The sequence below is a fragment of the Nipponia nippon genome, unplaced genomic scaffold (genome assembly GCF_047370975.1).
Source record: "Nipponia nippon isolate SJK-2023a ecotype South Korea unplaced genomic scaffold, ASM4737097v1 scaffold_8, whole genome shotgun sequence".
Lineage (NCBI taxonomy): Eukaryota > Metazoa > Chordata > Aves > Pelecaniformes > Threskiornithidae > Nipponia > Nipponia nippon.
This window is the reverse complement of record NW_028262402.1, coordinates 33199839-33219808: the sequence shown is the minus strand read 5'-3', so window position 1 is coordinate 33219808 and position 19970 is coordinate 33199839. Positions and strand designations below refer to the sequence as shown.

At 41.8% G+C, this 19970-nt stretch overlaps 2 protein-coding genes across 11 annotated transcripts in view; one reads left to right on the top strand and one right to left on the bottom strand.

Moving 5' to 3' along the window:
• Nucleotides 1–3206: 3206 nt before the first annotated feature.
• On the top strand, nt 3207–12772 carry IDNK (IDNK gluconokinase). Of its 4 annotated transcripts, none has more exons than XR_015700910.1 (5): nt 3207–5909; nt 6081–6111; nt 6459–6545; nt 8099–8137; nt 11734–11826. XR_015700910.1 is itself a non-coding variant. In XM_087741261.1 (5 exons), the coding sequence occupies exons 1-5, from the start codon at nt 5869–5871 to the stop codon at nt 12092–12094; spliced, it is 564 nt and encodes a 187-aa protein (XP_087597387.1). In that variant the 5' UTR covers nt 5739–5868; the 3' UTR covers nt 12095–12772. The 4 variants fall into 4 exon arrangements, 3 of the variants coding, with proteins under 3 accessions (XP_087597386.1, XP_087597385.1, XP_087597387.1); XM_087741261.1 differs by having other exon boundaries at nt 5739–5909; nt 8094–8137; nt 11734–12772; XM_087741260.1 differs by lacking the exon at nt 6081–6111.
• Nucleotides 6941–19970, bottom strand: part of UBQLN1 (ubiquilin 1) — a 39609-nt gene continuing 26579 nt past the window's right edge. For 3 of the 7 annotated variants that reach the window (XM_087741253.1, XM_087741251.1, XM_087741258.1), the window contains one exon: nt 18189–19388. In XM_087741253.1, the coding sequence (XP_087597379.1) occupies nt 19233–19388 (156 nt within the window). In that variant the 3' untranslated portion in view covers nt 18189–19232. Of the gene's footprint in view, nt 6998–18188; nt 19408–19970 lie in introns of those variants that run through there. The other 4 variants (XM_087741254.1, XM_087741252.1, XM_087741257.1 and 1 more) reach the window with 3 other exon arrangements.

Here is a 19970-nt window from a genome sequence, read left to right as displayed (position 1 = left end):
AATGCCATCACTTCAAACATCCTCCCCCTTCCTTTTTCTTCCCCCAGCTTTATATGCTGAGCATGACATCATATGGTGTGGGATATCCCTTTGGCCAGTTGGGGTCAGCTGTCCCAGCTGTGTCCCCTCACAGCTTCTTGTGCAGCCCCAGCCTGCTCGCTGGTGGGGTGGGGTGAGAAGCAGAAAAGGCCTTGACTCTGTGTAAGCACTGCTCAGCAGTAACCAAAGCATCCCTGTGTTAGCAACACTGTTTTCAGCACAAATCCAAAACATTGCCCCATACCAGCTACTGTGGAAAAAATTAACTCTATCCCAGTCAAAATCAGCACCCGTTGGTACAGTTTTGATTAACACAGACATAATTTGAAGCTGATTTACTTCATAACGAGGACTAACTGTAACTAACAGAACATCGCAGTATAGGCTGTTTCAGTGACTCTCCTCACAGTGAACACCTCTTATTAACACTCTCTAACTTTTATTTACTGTCAATACATCTCCACAATTTAATTTGAACCCCTAAAGGTTTACATAAATTTGAGCCTTAACTGCTTGAAAGACAGTCTTTCTCCCCTTAAGATTCAGGAAGTTGAGGTTACCCAATGTGTCTGAGCCCCCACTTTTACAAGAAGCAGATATCCATGATTCTGGATGTTGCTGGCAAGCTTTAAGAGGTCTGTGCATTTTTAAAGTAGTTCATCATTATGCTGTGATAAGTTTCAATTAGGAATTAGGGTGAGAATGTTTTGGTTTTTTTTTTTTCTACTTTGAATTTGGCAATATTCTGAATAAAACAGACCTTTCCAAGTATCTTTGTGAAGGAGGCAGATACAGTAAAGGCAAATAGAAGTAACTCCAGGGAATTAAAATTCTTTCATTCATATTTCATGTTACCCTTCTCTAAATTTAGGCAGCTAATTTAAGCAGATGATAAAGCCTTACTGAATTCCACAAATTCAGTATCAGACAATTAGTCAAACCAGAGAGGCTCAGAAAGACACTAAAAATACTCAAAAAAGCCATAAAATAGACTAAATGCCATTAAAAAACGTATTTTAAAATATAGTATCTGGAAAATTCTTTAGGGGCTAGAAGCACATGATGGGTTTTCCAGTAGGTATTCTTGAGGGTTTTTGCCTTTTAATTCTTTACTGTTCATCCTTCACCATTGTATTTTCATTTCACCTGTTATTAAATATAATAAATAAAACATCAGAAGACATTTACATTCCATTGTCTCCTATGTCAGCTATGTGCATGTACTCTGGAATTCATGGAACCATACAGCTTTTCTATATAACTACATCAGAGCTTCAGAATCAAGTTATATATTCTGCCAACGTTGGAAATAACAAGAATTTTAAATGGTAGAGAGAAGGCACCCACGCCAATTATGGCAAAGGGTCTTCAATGGCATGACAGCATCAGAATAAATTTCCTAAGATGTGCGTATATCATTAAATGACAAAGACTAATATGAAGCTCCTCCATGCTATTAAAGAAATAATAAGTGGAAAAAACAATTGTCTGTGACTAGGACAGACTGGCAGGGAAATTCTCATTCAATTCAAACCAAAAGGATCCACATACCTTATTGGATCTACAACTTAATTAAACACATCTTAAGTAGATACTGAAGAGTACGCAATGTGATCCTGCCAAGTCAAGCGTTTGGCTGAGTTTTATCCAGTCATCTCTCCAGTTGACTACTAACATGAATTATATCTGCACAAATCAAATGAACCACACCAGCAGGAAGTCTGAACATAATTGCCTTCTTCGCATTGCCTATAGGCTCCTGTGTTTGTACAATTCGATTAGTTTTCTCCTTCTCCTTTTCCCCTCCCTGCAGCAGCATCTGCAGAGCGCGCTGCTGCCTGTGCAGCTCTATCAATGCCTGCTCATGGTTTGTTAGCCTGGGCTTGAGTAAAAGAGAACTCCTGGCAAGACTTCCTGCAAATACACTGATATGAAATAGCTGTTAGATGACATCACACCAGCCTGGCATGGAGTTTTTTTATAAAATGCAAAAAGTTATGCATTATGAAAAAAAGCTGTCAAATAGTGAAGCAGATGTTTTCTCTGCTTTGTGATAATCAAGCTGGATAAAATTGTGATAATCTGGTTATGAAAGTGGTTGGCTGTGCACTGTAGGTGGGGTAGTCAGTTGCTCGTGATGTTAACAAAATCTCAAGGATTGATGTGACAGAGCAATTAAGCTTTTAACTCTGGGAACAGGAACAGCAACAGCAATTGTGATAATGCTTCCAGGGTCAAAGCGACCACAGGTATTTTTCGGGTTTGTTCATGTGAATCTCCCAAAAACTCTCATCCAAATGAAACATTTCACCCTGCCTCACAGTTAATCAGCCAAGAAATTGAAAAGATGCAGGCAAATTCAATTACTTTAGCACAATCATACTGCTATTACAGCATAATTTGTATTCAGTCACTGGGCGCCTTAAAGGAATCATTGTAGTCTGTTAGTAATTTGAGGACTGGGCTGTTTGGGTAGTAGCCTAATAACCTGGAAGGTTCTGGTCTTTGTTAAGAAACTCTTAATAGGTATGTGAAATACAGGCAGTTCCAACCTCAATTAAATAGTCAGAGACAGATAACAGTAAAAAAAAATGCAAGGCATCCATCATTCATAACGTTATTTGAAGTGCCCTGCAAAGGAAATGAAATTTCATGCAGACTGGGAGACTTAATGTACTTTCTGAGAATTTCTTCTGAGGTTTGATTCATATAAGGTCACATTACCCCTTTCCGCTTCAGAAACTAGGATTAACTCAATCTTCTTCATTTTGGAGAAGCACTTCTATTTGAGAAACTAGTGATATGATCTACTTAACTGATACACATTTAATAAGTTTATTCCTTCAAAGGAGGAGATAAGTTAAAATACTAGTAAAGAAGAAACAAATTTAATTGATTTCATTAAGAATCACCACCACTATCAGATCTCTTATATAAATAAAGTTTTGGGGTTGTGTTTTGGTTTTTGTTTTTTGGGTTTTTTTTTCTGTCCAGTGTAATGAACTTATTCATTTTGCAATCACCTAGATAGCTTTTCCTTACAGGAAAAAAACAAAGAGAAAATCCAATGTATATAACGAAAACAGGGAGATATTTTCCCATAAAATCAAATTTTCAAATTTCAATACATGTTTTTTGTTATGGCAGTGCCCATTAAACTATTTTTTTTTTTAATTAAAGAAAAAGAAAAATACTCTTCTACCTATCCCTATGCTAGCAGGGAAACCAGAAGGTGAATTGTAGAAGGAAAGAGTTAAAACTAACTGGATGGATCAGTATTGTTAATAACATGTTCATTTAAGACCTCTTTTATTATTTCAGACCACAATTTCTCACGCAGAAGCATGAAGCCATGGATAAGTAAGCAAGGTACACCATTTCAAAATCCATATAACAGCAATTTTGAGAAGATACTATAAAAACACCATGATTTTTAAAATCCAGGGTTTTTTAAACATGGATATATCTATCATATTATGTCAAAGACTCATGACTGTACAAGAACCATTACATCCATATATTTAGAATTAGCACTACTGCCTATTCTGGAACAACTCCGTACCTGTAACCTAAAGAACATACTTACTATGTACTACTCCACATGGGTAACTGTGGCCTCCAAGGCATTAGCAGCTGACTCCCACAGCTACAGTGAAACGTTCAGTATGATATAATCATCCTTGGTGTCCAACCAGGGTTGCCATTTTTTCATGGACACTTCTTCCCTTCCCAACGCCCTAGTGTCAGGCTACCTACTCTACCTGCTAGCCCTCCCCTCTGGTAGCGTTACGAGACATCTAAGCTCAATTGACTGTTACCTCTTTTTCCACCTGCAAATAGTGTGTAAGTAGAATATACAGACCTTGGACTGGAATTTCCAGACATTTGGTTGTTTAGTTGAAGTGTCAGTTCACACCAATCTGCCTAACTCTTTAAATCCCTGCCATGCCCAGCACGTATGGGCAAAGCAACTTTGCCACCCACGTATGGCACACATAGTCAGTGCAAGAGTAACAAACACAGTGTCTACAGTACATCAGTTGCTGTGCATGCACAGGCCATCAGTCAGGAGTGTGAGCCGCAGGTCTGGGACATCGCACACCCATCAGGCGTGCCTATTCCCCTGCCGCTCTCTACGTCGTCTCTCTCAAGAAGTACCGTTCCCTCCGCACCTCCACCTGAGACACAGACCTACTACACCACTTGCAAAAAGGAAAAAAAACCCACATTGCTCCACTTGCACATTCTTGTCATCCTTATTCTCTATTTAGACTGCAACCTTTCCCATGAAGAGATCGTCACCCGAGTCTTTTGTACGTGCTGCAATTTCTCGTATTTCCAGCTACTACTGTACTGCACTCCTCTTTGCAGCATTAGCTGTAGGCAGCAATTTCTCCACCTAGGATACAATGAGATCCTGCAAAGATGAATTTTAAGAGAGGAAGCTGAAAACAAACAAAACACACAGCATGAACGCCATGAATTTTCTTGGTTGGATTTCAAAATAAACGTTCTACAAACAGCAGTGGTCTTCTCCTTGCCTGATGGGAAAGCAGGGCACACCCCATGTGCTCCCAAAGCCCCCAGGTGGAGCAGCTCCCCCAGGCACTGCAAATGCTGCTCCCCTACACAGAAGAACTCCATCAGTGCTGGTCAGCAGCACCACTGCATTTGATCCTTAAAGAGCAAAAATGTTGCTAGGTCAGACATACATACATGCTAATAGCAAGAATCATAGAATGCTTTGGGATGGAAGGGACCTTTAAAGTCCAACGCCCCCTGCAATGGGCAGGGACATCTTCAACTAGATCAGGTTGCTCAGAGCCCCATCCAGCCTGTCCTTGAATGTTTCCAGGGATGGGGCATCTACCACCTCTCTGGGCAACCCGTTCCAGTGTTTCACCACCCTCATTGTAAAAAATGTCTTCCTTATATCTGGTCTGAATTTTTAGTTTAAAAGCATCATTCCTTGTCCTATCGCTATTGGCCCTGCTAAAAAGTCTGTCCCCATCTTTCTTATAAGCCCCCTTTAAGTATCAAAAGAGCGCAATAAGGTCTCCCCGCAGCCTTCTCTTCTCCAGGCTGAACAACCCCAGCTCTTTCAGCCTTTCCTCATAGCAGAGCTGTTCCATCCCTCTGATCATTTTTGTGGCCCTCCTCTGGACCCTCTCCAACAGGTCCATGTCCTTCCTGTTCTGGGGACCCCAGAGCTGGATGCAGTGCTCCCAGGGGGGGTCTCACCAGAGAGTATGACTTAATCCTCAAAAACATACTAAAACAGAGTTAGCCACGGCATGGCTAATGGGTTAATTAAATTTTAAAGGCAGACCTGTATGAGCGAAGGGTAGAACAGTGTCCAACAGGCATTACCGCACGCTTTAACACGCATGGCAGAGATTACTATTTCTATTAATTCGCGCGTGTTACGGAGGCTGCAAACGGGGAACACCGCGCTGGGCGGCCCTGGGAAAGACGCGCCCGCCCAGAGAGAAAAGCTACAGACAGCAAGGGTTTGGGGGAAGGTGGGGTCACTTCAGCACAAGGGGCAACCGCGGGAAAAGAGCGCGGAGCCCACGACAGGCGGGCACCGCAGGCGGGAACGGGCAGAGGCTGCCGGGGCGCCGGGCGGGGCAGCGGCGCCGGGGCGGGAGGAGGCGCTTTCCCCGCCGCGGCCGCCCCGGGGCCGGCCCTCCCCGCCGCCGGGCGCCCCTCCCGCCTCGCCGCGCAGGGGCCCGGGCCGGGCCGGGGCGGCGGGAGGGAGGGGAGAGGAGAGGAGAGGAGCAGCGCCGAGCGGAGCGGGCAGAGCGGCGGGGCCGGGCCGGGCTGGCCATGGTGCTGGTGGTGGTGATGGGCGTGAGCGGCTCGGGGAAGTAGGTCCCGGAGGGGCGGCGGGGCGGAGCGGGGCGGCGCCGGGGCTCGGGCGGCTGCCCCGGGCGGGGGGCTCCGGCTCGGCGTTGCCGGAGGCTGCTGGAGCCCGCCTGTGCGGGGTCCCCGCCCCTTGCCCGGGGCGGCCGTCACCGACTCTTTATGCTTCCCTGCAGGACCACGGTGGGGTCGCGGCTGGCAGCGAAGGTAGGGCTGCCCCCGGCGGCGGGCGGGCGGGCGGGCGGGCGGGCGGGCGGCCTCCGCCCAGCGCGTCACCCCCGCGGCGCGGCCTGCGGGGCCCCCGGGCGGGGTTTGGGCGGCTGCCGCCAGCCCGCGGGGGCCTGCCCCGGCGCTGGGGGGGTGCTGTGGCGCCTGAGCTGCCGCTGAGCTCTGTAGTTTTTGCTCATCATCGTGACATAAACGGTGATTCATACTGTGGTGTAAGAGGCCTGTAATTTCTTAGGTGTCGTCTTTGTAAACTCTGGGATCCTTATTAGCTCACCTGGTTTGGCTGAATGATCCACAATTTTACTTTTTTTTTTTTTTTTTCTTAGCTGGGATGGAAATTCTACGATGCAGACGATTATCATTCTCCAGAGAATAAAAGGAAGATGGCAGAAGGGATACCACTAAATGATGAGGTACCTTGTATAAACCCTGAGAGAACAGTCATCGACACGTTTACCTTTGTGACCTCGGGCAGGTCGTGTTAAAGTAGGTGGTGCTTCACGGAGACTAGGCTGAGCATAAGCGTAGGCTGGATTTGTAGGTCTGCAGTTGGTAAGAGGAGGAGACTTTTTGTGTTACAAAGGATTCCGTGTAAAAAAATAGTTTATCAAAGTGTGCTTGGTAGCTCGCAAGGGGTTTGATGCCGATTCAGGATTTGTCAGAAATCTCTCCCTCTACATCAATATACATAATTGCAGCTTTAAATTACATGCTGCTGCTGTGAGTTAAATACATGAAGACAGACGAATGTTTCTACTGAAGTACATTGCATCACTTTCAGTTACTGCAGTGATTACTCCACAGTCTTCTATTTTGTATGCTCCTACTTAAAATGTGCTTCCTTCCCTTCAGCCTGTTCTTCAGCCTAAACAGATAAAAATGATCAAGTTTAGTTTCACAATACTTACAAATTCAGAGACTCGGGTAAATTGGAAAAGTTATGAGATGACACCTCTTGAACTTTTTCTCGGAAATCTCTAGAAACATAAAGCTGAACTAGGGAGTTCTTCAAAGCTCTCTGTATAGACTGAAAAAAATATATTAGATTCTTGTTAAAAACAATGTTTCTCTTGGAAGTCCATATAAGCCAGTATGTCATCTAAAGCAGCATTGCACAAGTGAATGACTAAACCATTGGTGTATGGTACCCAGCAAGAGGGAAGCATCTCTTCTGAAACAACAGAGCTGCAGAATTGTGAGGGTGTTCTTGAATGCTAGTGGGAAGTTATTCTGTAATGACAATAACAAAAAAATGTTGCATTTACTTGTCCACGTTATCATTTGTTCTGCTCACTTGGCAGTAACAGCATTGAAAGATGAAATGGGAGCAATTGTTTAGTGTTCAATAGGTATGACAAAAGTTTGTGGGAGCTTAAAATTTTAAATACGATTATAATGAGAAGCTGATCAATCACTCACATTGTGTTTGCGTAGCTACTGAGCAAAATTGTGGCTATGATTACATTTATTGGTGATTGCTACTGACATAAAAATGACATAATTAAGTTATTGCAGATAACTAAATTTAGATCTGCTGTTCCTGAAAACCTCAACTTTGATCCAAAGCAGTGTGTGTGTGTGCCAAGATATAAGGAAAAAGAAATAACAATTCAGGCTGTACATTTGAATTGTATAATAGAAGCGAGAGAAGCTGACTGTCCTTCAAAGGTTTACAAGGTGCACGTGACACATAAATACATATTACTTCCACCGGATATTTGTAGGTATCTGTAATATAAAAAGTACTATTCCACTAAAAACATCTTATTGACAATATGCCTAGCACTTCTTGTTAGCCTTCAGGCAGTGGTAGCAAATCTACATTACGAAGAAAGAGTGTCAAAACAGAACTTGCTATACAGTTTAATGCTAATTTTAATCTCTAGTCAAATGCTGTAGATGTTAGAAGCAGTTGTTTCGAATCAATTTCTTAATTGCGAACTAACTTGTTTTCTTTCTAGGACAGGATTCCCTGGCTTTGTGCATTGCATGATATACTGAGGAGGTAAGAGAACATCTAGCTTTAAGGAGTTTGGGCTAAAGACGAAAAAAGTACCACAAGTATTCTCCCCATTGCATTCCAAAGCAGAAATGTATGTAGTAGTGTAAAAACATTCTGCAGGTAGTAAAGCCATTCTATTTTCACTAATCTAAGGTGTCATAATAATTGCTGAGCGTGAGATAATCCCCGAATAATAGCACTGCGAAAATTGCTGCCAATGGTAGTTGTTTTCCTACCGTCTATGTAAAAATAATTTCAAGGACCCAGTTCAGTAATCAGCCTGATATTAGCTACTCACAAAGGATATAACCACAAAATACGCCGATAATGACAGTAGGATAAAATTTTGTAAAATATTGTTAGTTTGAGTAAGATACAGTGTCAAGTTTGCTTGACACCATCTGCCATAGGATCCTCATACGGAAACTGATGGAAGTATCGACTGGATGAACAGACAGGGAGGTGGACTGAAAACTGGCTGAACAGCCAGGCCCAGAGGGTGGTCATCCGTGGCACGAAGTCTAGCTGCAGGCCAGTAACTAGCAGTGTACCCCAGGGGTCAATGCTGGGTCCCATCCTGTTTAACATCTTCATTAATCATCCGGATGATGGGGTAGAGTGTTCCTTCAGCAAGTTTGCAGATGTCGCCAAACTGGGAGGAGCAGCTGATCCAGAGGGACCTTGACAGGCTGTAGAAATGGGCTGACAGGAGCCTTATGCAGTTTAAGAAGTGCAAAGTCCTGCCACTGGGGAGGAACAACCCCAGGCACCAGTACAGACCCCTAGCTGGGGGGCACCCAGCTGGAAAGCAGCTTTGCAGATAAGGACCTGGGGGTGGCCTTGGTAGACACGCAAGTTGAACATGAGCCAGCAATGTGCTCTTCTGGCAAAGCAGGCCAGTGATATCCCGGGCTGCGTTAGACAAAGTATTGGCAGCAGGTCAAGAGAGGCGATCCTTCTCCTCTCCTCAGCACTGGTGAGGCCGCAGCTGGAGTACTGTCTCCAGTTCTGGGCTCCCCGTTACTAGAGAGGCATAGGCATACTGGAGAGCATCCATCGAAGGGACATGTAGATGATGAAGAGACTGGAGCATCTCCCAAATGAGGAAAGGCTGGGAGAGCAGGGACTGGTCAGCCTGGCTTTACACAGTGGCTGTTGCTTGCTTGTGCACATAAGGTGAGCGTACCTCATTGGATCGTGCGTTAATTCACTGAGAAATTTGTCTATATCTGGATTGTTATGCTGGATCCATTGCTTTATGTTACATGCTAGCACAAGGCCACTGCTTAGCTCCAGAAGCTTTGCAAAATCAAGTATACTTTAAAAGAGCCTAATGCCAATGTTTAATTACTAGTACTTATAAGTAGCTGAGGCTGGCATTGGCTTACCTAGGTGATAATGGTAGGTATTGTAAGTTCTTATTTTCCTGTGAAACAAAATCTGATGAACATAGCATGATTTTTAAATAGGTTTATACCTAATTTTAATTTGATTACAGAATGTCTTTTCTTAGGCAGACATTTCAGTCACTCTTCATAGAGACAACTAATTCTGGATTTGCTTTTTGGTGGAACAGACACACCCACAGTTTAATGCTTGCTTTATTTTAAGAAACCTTGCCAGTAAAAAATACATGTGCAAGGCATTAATTTACCTGCATCCAATCCCATGCTTAACTTGAAGTGGGCATATATGTGGTGCTGCCCATGAGTATGGTTACAGGAAACATAAAATGTAACATTAGTTAAATCTCAGATGGTGAAAACAGGTGTTGGAAGTATACCTCCATATGTATTTAAGAACAGAGCTGTGTACTGCTCAGCAGCCACTTACTTTCTTACTCTTTGGGGAACTACAGGCCTGTCAGCCTGACCTCGGTGCCGGGGAAGGTCATGGAGCAGGTCATCTTGAGTGCCATTACACAGCAAGTGCGGGACAATCAGGAGTTCAGGCCCAGCCAGCATGGGTTTATGAAAGGGAGATCCTGTTTCACTAACCTGGTCTCCTTCTATGACAAGGTGACCCGCTTAGTGGATGAGGGGAAGGTTGTGGATGTTGTCTACCTGGACTTTAGTAAGGCCTTTGACACTGTCTCCCACAGCATTCTCCTGGAGAAGCTGGCTGCTCACGGCTTGGATGGGTGCACTGTACACTGGGTTAAAAACTGGCTGGACGGCCGAGCCCAGAGAGTGGTGGTGAATGGAGTCAAATCCAGTTGGCGGCCGGTCACGAGTGGTGTTCCCCAGGGCTCAGTACTGGGGCCAGTCCTGTTTAATATCTTTATTGACGATCTGGATGAGGGGATCGAGTGCACCCTCAGTAAGTTTGCAGACGACACCAAGTTGTGCAGGGGTGTTGATCTGCTGGAGGGTAGGAAGGCCCTACAGAGGGACCTGGACAGGCTGGACTGATGGGCTGGGGCCAACTGCATGAGATTCAACAAGGCTCAGTGCCGGGTCCTGCACTTGGGTCACAACAACCCCATGCAATGCTACAGGCTGGGGGAGGAGTGGCTGGAGAGCTGCCTGGCGGAAAAGGAGCTGGGGGTGTTGGTAGACAGCCACCTGAACATGAGCCAGCAGTGTGCCCAGGTGGCCAAGAAGGCCACTAGCGTCCTGGCTTGTATCAGGAATAGTGTGGCCAGCAGGACCAGGGAAGTGATCGTCCTCCTGTACTCAGCACTGGTGAGGCCACACCTCGAGTACTGTGTTCAGTTTTGGGCCCCTCACTACAAGAAGGACATGGAGGTGCTGGAGCGTGTCCAAAGAAGGGCAACGAAGCTGGTGAAGGGTCTAGAGCACAAGTCTTATGAGGAGCGGCTGAGGGAGCTGGGGTTGTTTAGTCTGGAGAAGAGGAGGCTGAGGGGAGACCTTATTGCTCTCTACAACTACCTGAAAGGAGGTTGTAGTGAGGTGGGGTTTGGTCTCTTCTCCCAAGTAACAAGTGATAGGACAAGAGGAAATGGCCTCAAGCTGCGCCAGGGGAGGTTTAGGTTAGCTATTAGGAAAAATTTCTTCATTGAAAGGGTAGTCAAGCACTGGAACAGGCTGCCCAGGGAAGTGGTTGAGCCCCCATCCCTGGAGCTATTTAAAAGACGGGTAGATGTGGTGCTTAGGGACATGGTTTAGTGGTGGACTTGGCAGTACTAGGTTAACGGTTGGACTCGATGATCTTAAGGGTCTTTTCCAACCTTAACGATTCTATGATTCTCTAGACAGACTAGTACAGTAATTTTATAGATAATGAATGGAGTTTGTATGGATATTCAGTTGCTGCTGTTCTCAGCAATTACGGAAATGATCGTGACACTTCCTTGTGCTAGAATTGAATTGAATTTAGGAAAGAACGGTGGCTAATAAAGAAGGTCCCCAAGACTGAGATTTTACCAGGAGGCTGGCTGGCCTGACCTCACGTTCAAATCACACCTTTACCTGTATTGGAAATTTGGTTTCAAAATCCTGTCAAAATGACAGAAAAATGCCACTACTCCCAAGGCTGTCCTCTGCAGGGATCCAGGGCTTGTCTTCCTTGTTCAGCAGAACTAACGAGCCATTTTGTTATACCACATGTGGATGTTTTTTTTTTTTTCTTTTTGATAGAGAAGACTCATCTAAACAAAATGCAATTCTGGCCTGTTCTGCACTGAAGAAGATGTATAGGCGCATATTAGTTAGTGGAACATCTGCAATTGAAAGCAACCAGCCAGAGCAACCAGGAGAAAAAGCAGCACTGAAGATCCTCTTTGTTCATTTGGATGGGCCTATAGACGTCATTGCTGCCCGCCTGGAGAAGAGGAGAGGACATTTTATGCCACCTGAACTTCTCAAGTCTCAGTTTGATACTCTGGAGCCTCCTAGTGCACCAGAAAACTTTATTACTGTCAGTCTAGAAAAATCGCTCCCTGAAATAGTGCTGGAGATTGAGCGCGCTGTTTTTCAGGGTGAGGCTTTTCTGGAGTAAGTTACTGAATTACACATACAGAAATTCCCTTAAGGATATCATGGGTATGAAACAGCATTTTAATTGTGAAATTTATTATTAAATCAAAACAACTTATTTTCCCTGATAATTAAATGGATTGCAATGTTAAAAAATGGTTTACTACTGTTGGTATTTTTATCATGGCTCTCTGAAAGACATACAAGATGAAATTTTCAAAAACTGCAAACATTTAAAACTTCACCATACGAAGTTAAACCCCCCCATTTTAGGAAGAACCTGCTTTTGAAAATCCTGCCAAGGGTCACACACAATTTAATTTTTTCATTTTCATTTTTACTTCCTCAAACATGGAGATGGGCACATCTGCTGTTAAGCAATGAAATAATTTACAGCCTTGTTAGAAACAATATATTTCTTTTTCTAGAAGTATAAAAGGCAGGAACACGCATTACGAAGTTCCGCGCCTGACACTACCACTGTCTCACTGCCAGATTTTCAACAAGTTGTCGCTTCTGTGTTTGTGTCCTTGGTAACCTCACCAGGGCACTGGTGACTTCATGAGAGCTTTTGTGAACTCTTAGTGTATGCATTGAACACCAAGCTGAAAAACGTGAGAAAAGAGGTAGTGGTGGTGAGACAATATACAAAATATAATTGTATGGAAAGCTTTAGAAATAAAGTATAAGTGGCATCGTATTGGCTCTGAACTCGCATCTTTCACGTACAAAGCGTACCCATTGAAGTGCAGTGGAGAGTGAGTCAACCAGTGATCTGAGATACTGAATATAACATTGAGACATGTTTCTGTCTGTGAGAAAAACTAACTTACTTTTTCACAGTTGGACCTTCTCCTTCACTTCCCTTCTCTGGTGTGCTTTAGTCTGCCACCTCAGCCAATGTCCAGTCCAATATAGGCTTAATGGAGAGGTGTTCATACAACTGCTTTAAATCTTAAGATCAAACTATTTCTAATACACATTTTTCACATTTTTTGTGATCAGAAAATTCCAAACATCCCATCAGTTACCTAACTCACAGAATTTAAGGTTAAAATCCTTTTTTATTGTCGAAGTGGTTTTTTTTTATATTTTCTTTATGCCTTGTTACACAAGAGGTGCCTTTTTAGCTTAATGAAAACTGCAGATAGTTTCTGTAAGAAAGATTAAAGTTACATCTGAATGGAGTCATCCGCACGTGCTGTTGCACATGGATTATTTTTAGTGTGTCATGCCATTTTTTTTATTTCTAGGATGATGGATGAACTCCTTTAGAAGCAAAACTCATGTTTCAAAGCATCTTTGGTGTAATTTTTACCTGGATAACTAGTTGAAAAACGTTTGTCTTGGTTCTCATTCTGTATGAGTAGTAAGGGCTTTGTGGTTTACTAGATAAACTACTGTGCTTAGATCAGTGCAATAAATGGGCATTATCTGACTGAAAGCAGTCATTTTTAGATACAGATTTGGGATTGCAGACATTAACACACCCACCCAGGAGTGGTTTTTTCCTGTTTGTTGGTGACCCGGAGGGAGAATACCAGGCAGTTACCAGTTTTAGTCTGCTGCTGTACACTGTAGCAGCACAAGAAGAAATGCTTGCTCTCAATTCAGAGCCTGTTTATTCTGAGAGCCAAGGTGCAAGCTTACGACTCAGAGGCAAAGTTAAGTGCAAGAGACAGGTGTGTCTGGCTGATTCTTAACACCCTCAGATTTCAGACACTAGGCACCTCTTCAGACCAAGTGACTCGCCAGAACTGTAAAACCAAGTTTAGTAGCTATCAAAATCAAAGAAATGGCACCCTCTTGTGGTACCTCTGCTTTTAATGAAGTCTTCATATTTTCCCAATACACCTTTTTACAAACAAAGAGCTTTTCTAATATACCCATTATTAAGTACAGATTTATGCTCACTTTTTTCAGACACAATAAAGCTAGATCAGGTCACTGTACAGCAATGGGAAAGCAGCTGCATCCTGTCACAAACAGATGATCAGACCTTCAAATAAAAAAACCAAACAAACCCATTGGGCAAGATTTTCAAGGGTGAGTGCCAAAAACCCTAGACTCTGATTTTCAGATCTGCTTGTCAGCATTTATAACATGCTTACAGAGTGTCCGGCACTAACAAAAAATTGTACTCGACACTTAAAAACCATTCTGTCTTACGGAAGTCTATGTAAGCACCTTGGGTTTTAGAAGTCTTTTCTAAACAAAATAGTATGTTCTTACAAGCAGTTCATCTTCTTCAGATCAGATCCAGGTGTTTCTCACTCTTTGCTCCAATAAAAGGAATATTTCCTTTCCTTAAGTTTCTAATATATTTGCCTTTTGCTTTTACTTAAAGCAAAACAAAGTATTTCCACAGTTCAAATGACGCTGAAAGGACAACAATGTGACCATTTAAATTAAAATGTCATTATTCTTGTGAATGACACGTGCAGTTTTCATGACTGGACTTCAGTACTTTAGTCTGTTACGTCCTAATTAGCTGTGCTTGAAGGTTGTAATTCACACTTACATCCTTCCATTAAAAGAAGACACCTCTGCACCTTCGCTATTCTAGCCTCCACATTAACATGACCTAAAGCTAGTCATATTTTGCAGCCCTAGCATTCATGAGAACCTCCCATTTCCAAAAAAGGGCCACTGGCAGTACATGGATGAACACAAGATGTTAAACACACACCCTTTTTTTTCAGAATGCTGATCCAAAGACAATGCCGAGCATCTGCCTTTCTCTCTCAGAATCTCAGAAGAGGAGGGAGTTTGCCTCTACCTTGCTCCATCTCAGAGGACAGATACAGCCAAAAAAGTTGCAGAACCTGCCCCTCTCAACAAGCAAGTAGAAACCAGGAAGCCATTACTTTCACTGAAAAGCACGGGTGAAATCTTCAGGAATGCAACTTCTTACAGATGCTTTCCCTCTAGACTCCTCCTGCTTGCTTTTTATTTACAAAACAAAGGTTGCAAGACTCTTGGGAAACTTTTCATTAGCTCCATCTGATGTTTATTTTCCCCAACACAGAACCAGGTTTGTGTACTTAGCTGGAGACAGCTGTTGCAATTTACTGTTTCTTAAACTTTTTGCCACAGTGCCACATCTCTGAACTTTACAATGCTAAATCCACATGGGCTTGCAAGAGTGGTTGGCTTTTCCCCTCTACGGGGAAAGCCTGCTTGGTTTCTGCCGGCCTGTTCACATGCGGCGGCAGGAACGCACAAATACTGAACTTGCATTTCGCAGGGCTATCTGGGGACGGCACCTTCACAATTTGAGACAGTTCCAGATGCTGTATAGAAGGCTGTTGTCAACTTAAGCAGTTCAGTAGCCTGTTACCTGCTATTCTGAAAGACAACAAAGCATTACTTCTGTTCACTTACATCCTGTGCATCACAAATTAAAGATGAAGGTGTCATTCATTCAAATGCTATCCACATACAACCGCTCTCTGATTTTAGTGATGCTGTGCATGTGTACAGTGGAAGGAAAAGATTGCAGAACAATCCCTGTACCTAAGTTTCATTTACCTGCCCAAACACAATCCTATAACATTTCATTTACTTCCCTTTTTTTTTTTTTATTTAAATGAACTTAACACTGTATTAGGGATGATGTATTCAAGTTAGTTGTGATTCAGGTGAGTTGGGCAGGTTATTTATATTTACCTCAGGTTATTTGGACGCAAGTTTTCTGTCCATTATTTTGAAATACATTTAGCAAAGGCAGCAAAAACTAAGGAGGAAACGTGAAGTTAGAAATTGCTTTTCCCCGCCTCTGCCATGAGCACAAGTTATCCACGGAAGGCACATGCACTACACCTCCTCAAGAATGCGTGCTAAGCTCAGTTTGTAACATGCTGTGTAAATACTGTACCTACTACAGCATAAGCATTTTGCAATAGTATAATGAAGAAATAAAAATGAAATATCAGAGCCCAATAGCAGTATCCATTCATACATTGAACACAGGAAGGGTAAAGTTTTCTTAAATTGCACAGGTTATCTACGCAGGCAAAGAACAGACCCAGCTGCCTGCCAACTCAGCTCTAAATTGAGGCGGTTATTTTATTACACAGGCGCTGAACCAAGAAAAGCATTAGACAGACCACGTCCTTTACAAAACTAGTCACCTTGCTGCCACATTCCCACTAGTACTGTAACAGTGTTTGATCTGAACGTGCGCATTTTAAATCTTGTAAGTGGCATCTGTCAGTTCACACTACCATGATTTTCAGCTTTTTTTCTTTTTGCAGCAGTTACTTTCTCTAGCAGTTGTTTGATGATCAGGCAAGGCAGTTTTGTAGACAATCCTATCGGATCATTTGGTCCAATGTAGGGGAAAAGAAGAAAGTAGGAAAATAAAGGGACAAGCTTCAGGCACATTTGCCCTTCTTCTGGTCCAAGATGCAAGCAGCAGTTTCCAAATACAAGTTATCAAAATGGTCAGAGTTAACTATAAGATTGCTTCTGAAAGAAGAGGTGGATGGTGCTTCCAAAGGAAGAATTTCAAAGAGGGACAGGAAAGGGGGCAACGAGTATGAGGGTGGGGGGCGCAAACAGGAACATTGTAATATGCTATTAAACAAATAAGTGTGATCTTTCTTTTATTGTTAAAGATGTAATAAAAAGTCTACCCATCTGATAAACCTTCTTCTTCTTACTGTGTTTTCTGACAAAATTAAATTCCTCCTATGCAAAAGATGGCTCAGTGTTTTACCACTACTTACAAGAAACTTAGTACCTGTTGTTACTAGTTGACCATAGTTCCTGATAAATATCAATTGTACCTCAGGAAGGAAACTTTGCCCAAGGGCTCATTGTAAAATTTAGGTCAAACTTCACCTCTTGTTGAATTGCGATAAAATTTGACTTCAAATGTAGTGTCTCTTACTTTGTAATGTGCAACTGAAATACTTACATAGGTGAACTGCATGAACACTTACCCTGAGACAACATTCTTGTTAGATTCATTGTTTTAGGGTCTTCGTAAAGCTTGGTAAAACTTCCTCCCTTCCCCACCTCACCCTCACCCTTCCATTGGAAAGTAGCAGGTTTGGATGTTGGGTCTTACTTTAAAGCAAGGTCCCCGTAAGGCACACTGTAAAGTCATGTCAAATTAATTACTTTAAAGATCCTAATAAATAGTCATTGTGAAAACAACTGTAAAAAGGTAGTGATTATTCTACAAGAATTACTTGCTATCTATCATTTCCCCATCACAGCCTTGTACTCAGGAAAATGAAAGCTACCCACCCAACAGAAGTCATTGTGAAGGCATGATGATGGGCCTGATCACTGGCTAAGAAATAAAAGTAATAATAATTTTGCACACAAACTGTAGGTCTTTTAAAAGGTTTTGATTATATTAAATACATCTTACCAACAGAGTCTATTTTAATTTATTTCTGTTTATTTAACACTCCATGATCCTGCATCTATTTCTTGAACTTTTCCCAGTACCATGCATCACCAGTATTTGATTAATTTACTTACTGGCAAAGTAAGAGACAAGATTACTGGACAGTGAGTGAAACTCCTCTTCTATGATAAGAATACAATGCAGTTACTGCCAACAAAACTGCATACATGGCTTTGCCAAAAGTTTGTAAAACTTCACTGAAGTGTGTTCAACTTCCTTTATATTGCATTATAATTTTGCTTCAATCAAACTGATCAACAACTTTTGAGTTAAACCAGGTAATTTTTCACCATTTGCAAGCAACGATTTTTAGAGCAGACTGAATTTAATACTTGTACCATGAAAAGAAAAAGACTGTTCAAAGCAAGTGTTTAAAAGCAATACAGGAATTCAGTGAGCATGTTCACAAGTGACGCAGAAGACCAATAAAAACCAGATGGTATTCAGTAACATACACAGTAGCATCTTTTATTCTGCTACCCCCACTTTATTATCTAAGCTAGTAGTCTTCAACATCACATGCCTCTTACTCTCTTCCCTCCACCTCACACTCCAAGAGTTGTTGACTAATCTTTAGCCCAGAGCTGGCGAATGTTCCCAGAGCATACACTTAAATGCCAACTCTTAAGCTGATCAGTCATCTTGAATTCTAGGTAATCATCAACTGCAAACACACTGAGACAAGATGCTTAAAGATTTTTTAATTCATTTATTACCTGTGCACAAGAGAAGTTAACTACCAATAGAAACTCAAAAGATATACAGTATTTTTTACATGGTGGTTAAAAGTAATTAGAATATCACATGACCATGAATGAAAGTAATGTTTCCAATTAGAAATCAGAATACATGTTAGAATCTCAATGGAACAAGCCAAAAAGCCTTAGAAGCAGTTCCAGAGCACAAGGCAGCGGCCCTTTAATTTGCACAATGATAAAGGTAATTTACAGTTAGTCTTTGTGAATATTCAGACAATGTTACAATGCAAGTTTCTGTACAGTTAGATGTAAAGAGAGATAACCAGAACAGTAATTCTAGTATATTTTAACTGAACTTGCTTAAGCATTTTTGCTGAGATGGTTACCAAAGATGCTGAAAGATTCTACACCAAAGACACATCTTACGCCTTTTTTTTTCTTCCTTGGCTTTTTTGCATTACTTACAATCTCATTCTATTGCAATGTGTAAATCTCTAGAAATGAGTTGTCTCCATTGTATATATTGTGTTTATACTTTATACAAATCAAAGCAAAAAATGGTAGATTACTCAAGTGGTATAAATCTCACAGCATTTTGCTAGCAAAAAAAAATACATGCCAAAAATCACAATAAGCTGTATTGGTACCCACAAATTGTAGCTTCAATTCAATTAATTTGTTTCTTTTTTAATTTGTATTCTACATAAATTACTACTGAAGGCTGATGTTTAAGTAGTAAATAAATTGGACAGTTGAAGGTCAGACAAAACCTGTTCACCCAACTGTGAAAGCTGATACTGTTTCCAAAAAAATCACAAATAATGCAGAACAAAATAAGTGTGATGCATGCAACAGAGTGAAAATGCATTGATTCCCACTGTTTCAAGAAAACTACTGCACTTCACCTTAAAATGCATCAGACCGATTTTAGTTATAACAAGACAATCCCAAGAGTCAGGATGAAATAAAGCGAATATTTTAAAGATTTAAGAGCTGTTATCAAAAATAAATTACATTTTTTTCAATTTAAAGAAACACTGCTATGAAGGCTGAGAGCCAAGCAGCCTTTCAATAGCTGCATTGATGTCTCCTCCTGTTGCTATTAGCGCTTGTAAGTTTGCTTCACGGTTCAGAAAACCCATTGCACTCAGCTGCTCCAGTTGTTGCTGAAATCTAACTTCTGGATTTTGTAACTGCTAAGAACAAAATTTCAAGCTATAAAAGCATAACACACATTTAGCAAAGTACAGGATTTAAACATAGTTGGTTCTGCATCACTCCCTGTCTTTACTGATTTCTGACTACATCTTTCTCAAGATCCTAAAACTATACTATGACATAAATTCAATTCACAATTGAATTATTTTTTCAACAAGTCAGAGCAGCTTCAAATTTTAAGAGTTATCTACACTTACATGACATTCTTGAACTACAGGAAAAGCTGCCTGTTTGATAAGAAAAGGATTAAAATTAAATTGGGTAAATTTATGTCCCAGGAACAGTTTCTTGAAGATATGCATCTTTAGGTATCGTTTAAAAATGAAACAGAGTTCAACCTAGTAATGTGGAACAGCAAGGATTATAATGATGTCACTGTCAGCAATGGTGACCACACAGGCTTTTTTTTTTTCCCCTTGACATAAAAATCACCTCTTCTTTAATGCTCCAAGTATTTGTTGACTAAAATTACCAAAATTCTAATTGTTAGAAAGCTTCAGTCTAAGGCAATCTGACAGCTGTGCTTTATGGGATGATCCTGCTCACACAAACTCATGGCA